General features: G+C 38.5%; 1 protein-coding gene across 1 annotated transcript; it reads left to right on the top strand.

Moving 5' to 3' along the window:
- Positions 1 to 13,444: 13,444 nt before the first annotated feature.
- On the top strand, positions 13,445 to 15,428 carry LOC120105174 (uncharacterized). The gene is made up of 2 exons (XM_039117412.2): positions 13,445 to 13,490; positions 14,442 to 15,428. Exons 1-2 carry the CDS (start codon positions 13,445 to 13,447, stop codon positions 15,329 to 15,331), a joined length of 936 nt encoding a protein of 311 aa, XP_038973340.1. The 3' UTR covers positions 15,332 to 15,428.
- The last annotated feature ends 348 nt before the right edge of the window (positions 15,429 to 15,776 follow it).

The following is a 15,776-nucleotide window of genomic DNA, read 5'->3' as shown; positions in this document are numbered from 1 at the left end:
TTTTTCTCTTTATTAGGTGGTTATTTGATGCTTAGGGAATGCTAACGAAATTAATACTCTTAATTTCGGATTAGCTTTGGAGGGCCTATATAAGGGTCATGTAACTTGTTGTTTTAAACATATGAGAACCTGAGAAGAAAAGTTCATTTGTAGTACAACCCATTGGCTTGCTATTTTCACTATTCATCAAGAGAACAACTTTCTTCTCTTGTTTTCTTCCCACAAAATTTGTTTGATTCCAACAAATTGGTATCAGAGCTAGCTTACAAGTTTATCTTGATGTCTTCCCATATGTTGCAACCACAACTTCCCAAATTCACCGGAAAGAATTATAGCCAATGGAGTCTTCAAATGAAGGTTCTTTATGGATCCCAAGAATTATGGAATATTGTAGAGAAGGGTTTTGTCGACTTCGATAATGAAGCCTCTCTTACTCAACAACAATTGCATGAGTTGAAGGACAATCGCAAGAAGGACAAAAAGGCGTTGTTTTTTATTTATCAAGCTGTTGATGAGGTTATCTTTGAGAGGATTTCTCAAGCTACCACCGCAAAAGAAGCTTGGGAAATTCTATATGTTGCCTATAGAGGATCTGAAAAAGTTAAGATGGTTCGTTTGCAAACTCTAAGAAGTGAGTTTGATATGTTGCGAATGAAGGAGAATGAGACGGTTGAAGAATTCTTTAACCGTGTCACATCTATCATCAATCAAATGAAGATAAATGGTGACCAAGTTGAAGAAAAAAGAGTTGTAGAGAAAATTCTACGAAGTATGACAAGAAAATTTGATCATGTTGTTGTGGCCATCGAAGAATCAAAAGACTTATCCACTCTAACCATGGAAAGTCTTTTAGGTTCTTTACAAGCTCATGAGCATCGTATTGTTCAAGCTACTCCACCCTCACTTGAGCAAGCCTTTCAAGCACAAACTTCAATTCGAGGTGGCCAACGTGGGGGGCGTGGAAATCTTGGAAGAGGAAGAAACATTAGAGAAAGAAATCAAGTACAAGAATATGGATCATCTTTCAACACAAGAGGAAGAGGAAGAGGAAGAGGCAGAGGTCGATCTTCTCTATCTCAAGTTCAATGCTATCATTGTCAAAAGTTTGGCCACACTATCAAGTTTTGTAGAAAGAAAATGACAGAAGAAAATAACAAGGAGACAAATTTCATGCAAGAGAAAGATCAAACTCAAGAAGAAGGTACTCTCTTTCTTGCCTGTTCGGCACAAGAATCTAATTCTCTTGATGTTTGGTATCTTGATAGTGGTTGTAGTAATCACATGACGGGGAATAGAAATGCTTTTGCAACTTTGGATGAATCTCTCCAAAGTGAAGTCAGAACGGGTGAAGATAATAAGCTTTTGGTGAAAGGAAGCGGAGATATTCTTGTCCATACCAAGAATGGTGACATTAAGCGTATGGCTAATGTCTTCTATGTTCCAGGCCTAAAACACAATCTCTTAAGTGTTGGGCAACTTTTAAAGAAGGGGCACAATATTCAATTCAAAGATGATTCATGTGAAATTAAAGACATGAACAATGCTCTTATTGCCAAGGTGAAAATGACTCCAAACAAAATGTTTCCATTGAAGATGCAACATGGAGGTCTTCCTTGCTTCAACACCATCATCAAAGATTCATCATGGCTATGGCATCTGCGTTATGGGCACTTGAGTTTTTCCACTTTAACTCATATGTGTAAGAATCATATGGTGCGTGGCATGCCTAATATCATTATGCATGATCAAGTTTGTGAAGGATGTGCACTTGGGAAACACCATCGACACTCTTTTCCGGTAGGAAAAGCATGGCGTGCATCAAAGCCTCTTGAATTGGTACACTCAGATCTCTGTGGACCTATGAGGACAACTTCTCTTGGAGGTAACCGATACTTTCTCACATTCATTGATGACTTTAGTAGAAAAATATGGGTGTATTTTCTCAAAGAAAAATCAGAAGTTCTTAGTTTTTTCAAAACCTTTAAAGCCTTGGTCGAGAAGCAAAGTGCTTTCATGCTAAAAACTTTGCGTTCCGATCGGGGTGGTGAGTACATTTCCCATGAGTTTGTGGATTATCTTAAAGCAAATGGCATTTGGCATCAACTCACAACTCGATACACTCCACAACAAAATGGCGTTGCCGAAAGAAAAAATAGAACCATCATGGAGATGGCTAGAAGCATGCTCAAATCAAAGAGAATAAGCAATCATTTTTGGGCGGAAGCTGTGGCATGTGCGGTTTATCTCTTGAACCGTGCTTCATCCAAAAATGTTCAAGGAAAAACTCCTCAAGAAGCTTGGAGTGGTTTTAAACCTTGTGTTAGTCACTTACGAGTATTTGGTAGTATTGCTTATTCGCATGTGCCGGATGAGAAAAGAGGCAAGCTAGATGACAAATCTGAAAAGTGCATTCTTCTTGGTTATTGTGAAAATTCCAAAGCCTATAAGTTGTTCAATCCCATCACCAAGAAAATTATCATTAGTCGAGTTGTCAACTTCAATGAAGAAGAATCTTGGGATTGGGATGGCGACCATAGGAATGAAGAATCAATCATGGTTGATGTTAATGAAGACAAAGAATTGAATGGTGGTGATGGTGCAAGAAATGAAGAGGATATAACCCCACTTTCCTCTTCATCTTCTTCTCCATCCTCATCATCATCCTCAAGTGATTCAAATGCTCCAAGAAAAACCAAAAGCATAAGAGACATTTATGAAATGTCTAGGAGACTCTCTGAAGAAGACATGACTAATTTTGCTTTATTTGCTGATGCCGATCATCTTACTTTTGAAGAAGCATCTCAAGAAGACAAGTGGAGGCATGCTATGGATCAAGAAATTGATTCTATTCAAAGAAATAACACTTGGGAACTCATGGAGCTTCCAAGTGGTAAGCATTCTATTGGTGTGAAATGGGTATACAAAACAAAGCTAAATGCAAATGGAGAAGTTGAAAAACACAAAGCACGACTTGTTGCAAAAGGGTACAAGCAAAAATATGGAATTGATTTCCATGAAGTCTTCGCTCCTGTTGCTCGCCTTGAAACAATCCGCATGGTTCTAGCTTTGGCGGCGCAAAGAAGTTGGAAAGTTTTTCAAATGGATGTCAAATCGGCATTTTTGAATGGAGTTCTAGAAGAGGAGATATACATTGACCAACCACCGGGTTATGTGAAGAAAGGTGAAGAGAACAAGGTCTGCCGGCTCAACAAAGCTTTATATGGCCTAAAACAAGCTCCAAGGTCTTGGTATAGTCGGATTGATGGGTATTTTCTAAAAAATGGCTTCAAAAGGTGTCCTTTTGAGCACACACTCTACTCAAAGGAGAACACTCAAGGTGATATTCTTATCATTTGCCTCTATGTTGATGACTTAATTTTTACCGGCAATAATCTTAGCATACGTGAAGATTTTAAAAGAAATATGATGCATGAGTTTGAGATGACCGACATGGGTCTTCTTCATTTCTTCCTTAGAATTGAGGTAAAGCAGAATAAAGATGGGATTCTTATATCTCAAAAGAAATATGCACGTGATTTGTTGAAGAAGTTTCATATGGAAAATGCTTCACCTGTAAGCACTCCAATGGAAGTTGGGTTGAAGCTAACTAAGGATGATGACAAAAGAATGATTGATGCAACTCTTTATAGAAGTCTTGTTGGTAGTCTTATGTACTTGACTGCAACAAGGCCGGATCTCATGTTTGCTGTAAGCCTAATAAGCAGATTCATGGAGTCACCAAGGAGAATCCATTGGGAGGTTGCTAAAAGAATCCTACGATATGTACGTGGAACAATTGATTATGGCATACACTATGCAAGAGTTTCAAATTCAAGCTTGGTTGGCTACAGTGATAGTGATTGGAGTGGAAGTATTGATGATAGCAAAAGCACTTCTGGCTTTGTCTTTCATATTGGTTCGGGTGCTATCTCATGGGCATCAAAAAAACAACCAATTGTGGCACTCTCTACGGCGGAAGCGGAGTATATTTCCTTAGCCTTGGCGGGTTGTCAAGCATTATGGCTAAGGTGGATTCTACAAGAACTCAAGCATTCTCAAAATGAAAGAACAAAGCTGTTTTGTGATAATAGTTCGGCTATTGCACTTACAAAAAATCCAGTCTTTCATGGAAAAAGCAAGCATATTCGAATCAAGTATCATTTTATTCGAGATTTGGTCAAAGATGGAGAGATTGAGATCAAGTATTGCAAAACGGAAGATCAAGTGGCGGATATTTTCACCAAGGCATTAAAAGTTGATGCATTTAACAAATTGAAGAAGAAACTTGGCATGGTCAAAGTCTAGCTTAAGGGGGGATGTTAGAAATTAAGCTAGACCTTTTATTTTCCCAAGTCATTTATGATGTGTTGTTTCCCTATGTTTGTAATTTCTAAGCATCAAATGTCTTTTGGTTTCCCGAGTGGCATGGGGAGATGGTTTTTCTCTTTATTAGGTGGTTATTTGATGCTTAGGGAATGCTAACGAAATTAATACTCTTAATTTCGGATTAGCTTTGGAGGGCCTATATAAGGGTCATGTAACTTGTTGTTTTAAACATATGAGAACCTGAGAAGAAAAGTTCATTTGTAGTACAACCCATTGGCTTGCTATTTTCACTATTCATCAAGAGAACAACTTTCTTCTCTTGTTTTCTTCCCACAAAATTTGTTTGATTCCAACAGGGCCGAGCAACTCCGAGGCTCCGCCCATGCTTGACTTCTTTCCCTAGAAGTCGTCGAGTAGCATGTATGGTCATAGCAGATAATGGTAGTATATTTATAGATATATATAGTAGGGAAGAAGTTCTTCTTTGTGGAATTGGTCCCAAATAAGAGAGAGTGGACGAGCTTTGTGTGTTTTTTACTTGAGGTTTGTTGGGAGTGTGGTCGATCTTCTCCATTCATCGTACTGTGATGAGTCGAGACTGTGTTTTTTTATAATAAAAGAAGAGCGTCTTCAGCATTTGCAGCATGAATAGCTATAGTGAATGAAGATAGCTTGTGCGTTTACTTGTCCTTGTTTACATATCTCTGTTGTGTGGAAGTAAAATTGTTCAGCTAAGCCAAAAGTTGTCAGCGTAGTTTGGCATAAAAAGTTATCTTAGCACGAAAAGAAAGTGAGAAAGAGGGTTGCGTCATGGCAATCGCCTATCTCTCTCTCCAGGTGGAAAAATAATTGACCAAGTTTTTTGTCCTCCCTCCTCCATCTTTCACTCTTTCCCTGAATTTTCAGAAAAGGGCACCATATAAGATTCCAAGGAAAAAAAAGTACATGCCATAACCAATGCCATCCTACAAAGGATTTCCTATAGTGAAAAATAGGAATGTGCACATGCCATGCATGTTAATATATTAGGATCAATCACTTGTCATTAATAGTTCATACACTATAAAATCTAAATATAATGTAAAGCTAAATATTTTCAACTATCACATAGCAGTATAGCATAACATTTCATTAGATGGGCGGCTTATGTAGCATGAGGAAGCTAAAGACTCACAAACAAGAGCAGAAAAAAATATATAAAATAGAGAGAAAAAGAGAGGGGAGGAGGAGATGCCTCATGTTAGTGGTGGATACAAGGTGTAGAAGAAAATTTTTCTTATTCACTTTGCCTTGAGTTGTCATAATACATAGGTTTATATTTAATGAAGGAGAGACTTAGAAAGAACAAAAAAAAGAAAAAACTAGACTTTGACTTATATGCTAGCATATAAAGATATACTAATTAGAGAATCTTTCTCAAACTAAAACAATATAGTATCCTAGATAGGCATGAATTTGTTTCCTATACTATTTAGAGATTATAGAATTATATATTGACTCAAATATGGAATCCAAGTCAGATTTTGTCTTTGCCACGTACACAACAATGACTCTGTAACACAAGGCATCATCTCCAACAAGATGCTCTATAACCTTCTCCACAAAAGACATGCTGCTCAACACTTAAAAGACAATACACTCTACAATTTCATGCAAACAAGCCTTCTGGACGTCAGCTGCATCTTTATCTTGGTAGCCAAACAAAAAAAGCAAGATAGCATAACCTATGTATCTTCACTACAAGAAAATACATATTCAGCGACTAAAAATTCTAGTCGCCGAATAACCATATTTGGTCGTCGAAACCTTTTCGTGACTAGCATACCCTTCGTCGCCGAACCCTAGTCACTGAAAGGTTTTGACGACCAATATTGTGTGGTCACCTAAGGTACACCAACAACGACCAACATTTGGTTGCCGAAGAAAATTATCAGCGACCAAATCTGTTGTCGCTAATTGCAACGCTGACCAAATAGTTGGTCGTGGAAGGTTTGTCTTTCGCTACCAAAAAAAAGGGTCGCTGAATATCTATCTTCCCCCACCAATAGTTTACTCGCAGAATGTATTGGAACGCATTGGCAACAAATATTTTTTGGTGGCAGAAAGTATTAACCTGTATTTAATTAACAATTCAAATTATAAGCTTAATATTTATTTTTGGGCTCGTTCCAAATCCTGTACAACCAACACAGCCTATCCAATATCCATATTGCACAATACATTTGCTCATCCAAATAGAAGTATACACAATGTTGGAGAATCTATAATCATTCATTATAAATATCATCATCTATAAGTCTAAAGTCAAGCATACCTATTAACCATACATCAAAATGTTTCATCCATACCATATATTAAGGTGATAATCATCACCAAACACATCAAAATGTAAATTAAAAATTTCAAAATATCTGATCTTGCTATTCATCCAAACAACAATCATGTAGACAAAAATATTCTTATACCAAAAACTGGATTATGCTTGTAGACAACTCCACCATGATCATCTGAACAAAAGCTATCCATGTACCAGAAACTAGATTTCACATGCTCATAACTCCACCATGTATCTGAGAAAGCAAAAAAGAATACACAATTAATAACCGCATGTGAAAAATAATAAACTAAAATTCAAGTATAAGTTCACAATGACATTTCGCTTAATTTGGTCCAAATCTCTATATAACCTACGTAATATAAATGAGAATACATACCAACGAGTATTTGTACCACCAGTTGAATATATGGCCCCATCATGATGGATAGATGACTTGTGCGTTTGAGTCTTTCCCTTTAAGAACTCTGTCACCAAACTTGTAAGATGTACAATTTGCTTCTGTTCTTCCTCTCGCTCTTTCTTTTCCTCCTCACGCTCTCTCTTCTCCTGCTCCAATTGCCTCCGCAGCTCCTCACGCTCCATCTCACGCTCCATTTTCATCTTCTCCATCTTAGCTTTAAGTTTCTGCAACTTTCCAACATGGTCTTGTGACACACGACTAGGTGTGGAAGAAGATGAAGAGGGCTTCAGCCCATCCCCAAACCCAAGAATGTATCTCTTCCTTTTTTCAAGTGCCTGCGTAGACATCTCCTCTGATGTTAATTGCACACCGGATTAAGAAGATTCTTCTCGCAAGCTCAACATCTTTGACTGTCTTGTAAGAAGGCGAGATTCCTTTCAACATCAAATGAATCTTGACAACTTGAATGCTTTGTTTTTTGTCATTCATGCACTCAACACAAGGACACCAAATATCATTTGTTGAGCATAAATTTACCATTGCAAATTCAATAAAAGACTTCACCCTTGCTCTATACTCTTTACTCTTCATTCTATTTTTTATTATCATCCAACTCTTGTCCATTTTTACTGACCTACAAAGTACTTCATGAAGTTAGATTGATTAGTTTTTAGATTTATTTTTGTATCCTGCAAAAAAAAAGTTGCAGCAGAAAATCAGGAGCGGCCCAATACATTTGGGGGCCTAAGACAAATTCAGTGAATGAGACCTTTTTTTTTATTATTATAATAATAATAAATTTTAATAAGTACAAAATAGTTAAAAAAATGATATGAAAATAGATAGCTGTCAAGTATACTATTTCAACAAAGATACATGAATCTAACAAAGATAGACAAGAAGCCTCTTCAGTTTAATATAATCCTTGAATAGAAGCATGGAAAAATAATTAGTTTAAAAGAAGTCCCATCCCACCATCTCCCATCTCCCCTTCGATACCCAAGCTACATCACAGCACGGCAATCATTCAACCCAAACAGAAAGGAGAAGAAACAAAGAGGATAAAATTAAAAGAATCTCCAGCCTCTAAGAAGTCCATCTCCAATCCCCCTATCTTTCTTCCCGATGGCCCAGTTGGATCAGGAGTAACGTGAGGGAAGGAAAACCAAGACCAAAACCAAAAAAGTGAAGGGATGAAAGATAAGAGCAGCTTCAGATGTGTATCAAGCCAACCAAATCCCTCCCCTCTCTTTCTCTCCACCCAAAACAAAACTACTGTCCCCAAATCCCTCCTCGCTCTCTCTCCATGCCGGCCCAAGAAAAGGCCCTCGCCCCAAATCCCCTTCGCCTCCTCGCTCTCTCCCCTTTGCCTCCTCGCTCTCTCTCCCTGCTGCCCTGACAAGAAGCCCTCCGCGATGGCTGCGGCGGCGGCGAAGGAGGAGAAACCCTCCGCGGTAGCTGCGGCGGCGGCGAAGGAGTAGAATCCCTCTGCGATTTCTTCTTCTCCCGCCTCGCCTTCAAATTTTCCGACAACCCCGGCCCGACGACCCTCGGTCACCTCTCCCTCTCCCTCTCCCTCTCCCTCCCAGCCTCTGCTAAATCAAATTCCAGAGGGACACATACGTACCTTGGGACGCCGATGCCGAAGAGATGAGCGAACGGGCGAAGGCGACGTACGGGCGAAGGCAAGGAGCTAAAGCGAGGAATAGGGAATTAGGGTTTGTTTGGTTTCTCACACGTCCCCTACATGCATACTTTTCTCGACTAAATTTTTTTTAGTCGCTGGAGGTGAACCTTTAGGGACTAAAATTTAGTCGCCAAAAATGTTACCTCCAGCCCGCGCGAAATACTGGACTCGTGCCAACTTAGTTTTGATTTTTCGCGATCAAATATGCATTTAGTTGGTGTAGGACAATCATTCAGTAACTAACAAGGATGTATGCAAATTTATTTCTACACGGATTTTTGATCCTGCTCGTAGGATGTCCAAGAATTCTATATATTTCTAAGCGGATTTCCGTTCCCACGTCCGCATGCTACGTATCCTGTCGATCCATATATTTATTTGACAAGGAGTCAAGCACCGAGCTCGAGCTTTTAAAATTATATTATAATAATAAAGATAAAAAAGAATTTAAGTATGAAGAAAAGTTGTGGGATTGAGATTCAGCCGAAGTGACGAGGATATGCCTAAGTGAATTAAGGTGTTAAACGGCACCGTTTGGAAATAAGCAGTTTTTTTTTTTTGAACTTAGAAATTAGCATCTTGCAGAGGCTAGTACAACATCGTTTGGTTTTACGGGAACCTTTCACTACCAAAAGTTTGGTCACTAAAAAACTCAAACTTTCTGCCCAATTTTTTCATCGGAAAAAGGCGCCATTCGTAAAAGTTTTTCTGGACTAAATTTTTTTTAGTCGCTGGAGGTGAACCTTTAAGGACCACATTTTAGTTGCCAAAAGTTTTACCTCCAACCCGCTCGAAATATTGGACTCGTGCCAACTTGGTATTGTTTTTCGCGACCAAATATGCATTTAGTTGATGTAGGACAATTATTCAGTAACTAACAAGAATGTTGGTCGCATATGGCCTTATTTACAGTGACCAAACTTTAATCGCCAAATGTTTTACCTCCACCTCGCCAACTTGGTTTTGATTTTCTGCGACCAAATATGCATTTAGTCGGTGTAGGACAATATTTCAGTAACTAACAAGGATGTTGGTCGCAAATAGCGTTATTTGCAATGACCACTATTCATTTAGTCACCGAAAGTGGTCGCTGAAAGTGTATTTTTTTGTAGTGCTTTGACTGCAACGGCTTTACCATTATATTAGTAAGATAATGTTATTATGTGATTAAACTTGGATGGTTCATCCCTATTGTCTAATATAATTAATTTGCATCTAATTACTTGAGATTTCTTATTTTAAAAACTAGAATGATGCTACCTTTTCAACTCATCTATTATATATTTTCTAAGTGATCCAATAGAGTCACCAAACCCAATGTGGCTTCCTCTTAACACAATGAGGATGTTTTAAGAAGGTCTAAGAGTATCTACCAAATCGAATTGTTTGCCAAACTTTTCGAAGTCATAACTTGATAATATGGCATCTAATTAAGGTACTCTTTTATTTCAAGTTAAATAACTTTTTGGATGCTACGACATGACACCTATCCTTATAAGATTTGCCAAACCTAGCAATTGGGAAAATTTAATTATTTTGATCTTGAAACAGGTATGTCAAGTAAAAATTTTCTCTTTGGAAAAGAATTTGTTTAGATGTATCTCTCAATCTGAAGATAAAGTTGATAAAGAAGATGATATCTACCAATTGTATAGTTTTAGCTTTTTCCATAGTTACTTTTATTAGCCTTATCTACTTTGAGAAAGATGTAACCTTTTATAACGATAAGGGGAATTCAGCCAAATTATAAAGGCGAACCTCACTTGTAGAAATAGAGATTTTGTATCTTAGTTTTATTATTTATTAATAAAAGAAAATCTTGTGCTAAATTTTTTATTTTCTAATATTATTTTAGGCAAAGTTAGTCGTTTCGGTTACCATACCATACCAGATGTATCATACCATACTGATACCGAATCGGTATGCAGTCTCATATCATACCAACACTTGGCATACCTCGTCATTTTGTACCATACCACGTACTGAGATAATAATAGAATGGTACCAATACAGGGTCAAATACTGAGATGGCAAGCCTTTCTTTTAGGAGATTCGATGTTGAGCAGGTTGAAACAATTTTTTCCTTCTCCTTGACCAGATCAAGTTAGCATCGGAGTGGACAATCTAGGCGGATTATTATACCTGAAAAAGAATGAAAAAAGAGGTATTTAATGTGTTTTCTTGGAATTTTGGTGCTTCACTATTCTCTACTTCTAAAAAATAAATCAAATAGTTAGTTTCCATCACTACAAGAATTTATACCTGTAGCTACAAAAAATGTTTATTGCTAAAAATAAATCTTGACACTTAAAGTATTTGGTGATGGAAAAAATTTTATTGTTAGATAGTAGCTAATGCTCCATCGCTAAAAGTCATCTCCGACAAAATTAGTAATTCATCACTAAATATTCAATATTTTGTGACAAAATAAATATTGCCATTAACAATACATAATTCATGACAAAATAATTCGTCACTAAAAGTGAGTAAATGATGTCACGTAAATATCTATTTTGTTACAAAAAGTCGTATCTAAGGATCACATACATTATTTTTTCTACAAAAGTAATTTTTTCATGCCAGATGTATTTTCATCATAAAATATTTTAGTGATGAAAATTTTCTTATAAGTTGGATATTTGCAATGATCCAGACTATCATATGAACCTCCACATCTCCGCACCATATTTTGGGATTATAAAAAACAAAGAAATAATCTATGAGCTTGTACTAAAAGAGAATTTTCATGAATGTTCTTACCCTCATGATGACAATGGAAAACTTCAAGAAGATTTGATTTTGTTTCTAGTAAGATCTTCCATCAAAAACTTATCTAAGATAATGTGATTTGGTAATTTTATCAAGACCATATATCAGTGAGATGTAATCAAAAGATACATATTACAATTTTACCAAAAGCCATCTACATTCAAAAAAGATACACTGTGGGAATTCATATGCTATTTGTAAGTACATATACTGTTCTTAAGTTATAAGTGGGATGCCTGCAAAGATCCAAACAATCATGATATCTTTTGCAACACGTTTTTGGGCCATATTTTTGGATTGTTAAAAACAATCATGATATCTTTCTTTAAAGAAAGAAACAATGAACTTGTACCAATGAAGAATTTTCTTGAATGCTTTGTCCTCTAAACTACAAAGGAAAACTTTAATAGGATTTGGTTCTAGCAAGATATTCCATCAGAATTTTATCTAAGATTATGATTCCGATACAACCTTAAACTATGCAAATCTAATTAGTTTTTGTGAAATCTCAATAATAGAATATGGAGCACAAAATTTCTCAAAAAAATGTGGAGGACAAAATATAAGAAAATTATGATTAGGTTTTGAGAAATCTCAATATCATAATATAAGAAAATTTCTCAAGACAAGGTAGAGGACAAAATATAACAAAATCATGAAGTAATAAGATATCCTTAAGCTAGGGCCGTGGCATTCCTTGTTTTTGCACACATACTTTCAAGCAAAATTTATCTTGCTTAACAGGAAATATTTCCTTTTTTGTGTCCCAATTTTTTAGCTTCATCAGTTAAAGATCGAGTTTGTTTTTAAAAATAAATGGTATAAAAGGTCCCTAGTGAGCAGTATGATCTCCTATGTTAATTCTATTCCCCATACTGAGCATTAAATCCCCGTGAGTTCAAAATGAAAAACTTATTATTTAATCACACAACTCATTCGATCTATTAGGACTTTCAAAAAGCTACTACTGTACCTAATTAAGAAAAATGTATGCCTTTTGACATAACCTTCACTAAAATTTGGGTACATCCATATTTGATACTTTTTGCCTGCAACATTTTTCGGAACAAAAATTTGTGTGACAGCTGAACATCAATTTCTTCTATGCTTCAGTTGTAGGAAATCCCCTATTTCTACTTTCTTCCTATCTTATCCATTATCAACCATATCTCATAGATGAGGTTAAAATAGAATTGAGTTGGTATGTATATGAATATTTTAATTACAAGATGATGTCAACTCATAGATGACATGTTATGAAAGACCAGCGCATCAACATAGCTATCTAACCAGTGCATAGTGTTCTATTTCAACAACATCTGATAACCCAACAAGAAATTCATCTATATTGACTAGTCAAATTTAACATGAGAAAAAATTAACGTACTAAAAAAGAAAAAAAGGAGGATGCGCCCCGGACAAAATTGTACCTCGCAACGTCTCTTTTCAGTGACGCCACTTTTTGATGCAACATTAAACGTGTCCATTAGTGAGGTTTTAGTTTTGCGAGCCTCGCTGACTTTTTTTTGTTGTCGTTAGCTTAATTCAATGCAGCGAGGATTAAAGTGTATAACGAATTCTGTCTGGTGTTACACAAAAGGACAGAAGCTCTAAATGCATACCTCAAAATAATTAAGCTAACTGGCCATAAAAAAAAATACTTTTTTGTTGGAGCCAGCTAATTCCATCATAATCTCTGGTTTATAAATTTGAATGATTTTCGCCCATCAGTGCATAGGATGCTGGGATACTTACCCCAGGGTACCTAAACTTTTCTTCTCCTCGTGTCCTTTCTGCTTCACCTTCCTAAGCATGCTGCGAGGATTGGCCAGTGAAGGCATTATATAGGAGCCTCACCCTCACGAAGGTCACCACCCGTTCAGTGAGCGAGAAAGAGAGAGAAGAGAAAGAAAGGGAGAGAGCAATGGCAGGAGGTGGTGATGGCAAATGGTTACCAAGGATGAGCTCTGGTAGATGATGAGCCTTACTGATATCTTGTTTTATTTCTTCTCTAAAGGCTTAGACTTTCTGCTCTCCCTTTCATCAAAGCCAACACCCAATGCACGTCCATTTAAAGCATTTTCATCTTCGATCCACTAAACTACGCTAATTTCTTCGGAAGTCCTGCTAACTCTCTCTCTCTCTCTCTCTCTCTCTCTCTCTCTCTCTCTCTCTCTCTCTCTCTCGTATATGTTCTCTTCCATCAAAGCACACGCCTCTGGCTTGTCCTTTGCAGGGTATTTCTGTTTTTATTTATTAAATTTTGGAGCTTATATTTTTGTTTTTCCAGTTTCCATACTTTTCTTGCACTGCTACCCTTTCAACCATGGTAAGCATGTTTTTTTTTTTTGCGGTAAGAAGCGATGACTGGCTGAGACGGCTTGCTCGCACCATATATACACCCTTGGTCCCGTAGGAGCAGAAATTTCTTTTTCTCAAGAAAGGACTGATTTATTTATACCATTTCGGGCAATTGCACTAGTCTTCTCTTTCTATAAATCTTTTATTTTTTTAAAAAAAAGGAAACAATATCTAGCAGTTGTCAAGTTGAAAGTTTGTTATGTATTTATTTAAAAAAGTAAAAGACCATGGTAAAAAAGTAAAAGATCATGGCAAAAAAGACCATTTTGATTGCCAATAGAGAAACAACAAATCCAAACTTAATGCTCCATTCTCTAATTTCAGGTATACCACCACGAGCTCACAACAGATAAATCAAAACACGGTTCTGTGTTGTTTTCTCTCCCACTTTTGACGTCATCTTCTTTTTCCTTCACCTCGGTCTTCTCTAGCATTCTTTGGTCAACAACCTATCCTTCCACGCAAAAAAAAGTGCTGCTCATCGCTTTACAGCCAATCCGCTACACGATTTCCATCAGAAAAGCTCGAAACCATCAAAAGCACTAAAGCAGCAACCTGAGAACTAGCCACCTGTCCACATGAAAACAAGCCCGGCATAAGCCAACGCCTTTTTAGGCTCGGTACCCACGCGGCGCTTCTAACCGCTCTCTTCTCCAGCTTCTCACAAGTTTATTCCTTTGCTCTGACGGAACTGTACTTGTGGCTTGCAGGGGCGGCCAGGCCATTCGACGACGGGATCAACGCGAGCCAGGCGGGTCCCGCCGGAGTCAACACCAACCTGCAGGCCGGTTCGGCCGCCGGGACCCCGGTCCCTCCCGGCGGCGCCGCCTCGACCGCCACCGCCCCCGCAGCCCAGCCCCAGGTCAAGCTCCGGGAGCAGGAGCATTACATGCCAACCACCAACGTCATCCGTATCATGCGCAGGGTCCTGCCGATGCATGCAAAGATTTCCGACGACGCCAAAATGACGATCCTGGAGTGCGTGTCGGAGTACATCAGCTTCATCACCGGCGAGGCCAACGAGCGGTGCCAGCGGGAGCAGCGCAAGACCATCACCGCCGAAGACGTGATCTGGGCCATGGGAAAGCTTGGCTTCGAGGACTACGTCGGTCCCCTCAGACGGTACTTGCAGCGCTACCGTGAGAGTGAGGGCGACCAGCGCACCGGCCTCCGAGGCGAACATTTTCCGATCTTCAAGCAGCGCCGCCACCCCCCGATCGCAGCCTCCCCATCGGTCGGTTCACAGCCGCCCCTAATGTGCTCGTCGATGCTGCCGCCGCCACCTTCATCGAGCCTCATCATGCCACCAACTGCGCCACCTCCTTTCATCAACCATCTCTCCGGCGAAGGCTCAGCATCAGTCGACTACTTCCTCGGGATGTATGGGGGTGGCGATGGTGCGGGGACAAGCAACTCCGAGGCTCCGCCCATTCCCGACTTCTATCCGTAGAAGTCGTCAAGTAGTATATGCATGGTCATAGCGGATAATGGTTAGAATGTAGGATATATATTTATATGGTAGTGCGCAGATGATTGGAGCCTCGGGAAGAAGGTCTTCTTTGTGGCATTAGTCACAAAGAAGAGAAGGTGGACGAGCTTTGTGAGTCTTTCACTTGGGGCTAGGCGTGATGCTTGGGGTTTGTTGGGAAGGGATGGGGGCTGGAAGCCTGGAACTTGTGGGAAGAGGGTGGCTTACATTATCATTTTGGAGTTATGGTCTTCTCCATTCATCGTCCTGTGATGAGTGGAGACTATATTTTTCAAAATTGCTGATAAAAGAAGAGCAACTTCGGCGCCTGCACCATGAATACTTGAATATAGCTTGTGGTTTCTTGATCCTTCTTTACATATCTCTGTTATGGTTTCCTAGTGTGTTATATATGTATTGAATGGAG

This window comes from Phoenix dactylifera, chromosome 2, assembly GCF_051530095.1.
Source record: "Phoenix dactylifera cultivar Ajwa chromosome 2, Ajwa_hap1_PhDact_Kaust_v1.1, whole genome shotgun sequence".
NCBI lineage: Eukaryota > Viridiplantae > Streptophyta > Magnoliopsida > Arecales > Arecaceae > Phoenix > Phoenix dactylifera.
This window is presented reverse-complemented; position numbering and strand designations above follow the sequence as displayed.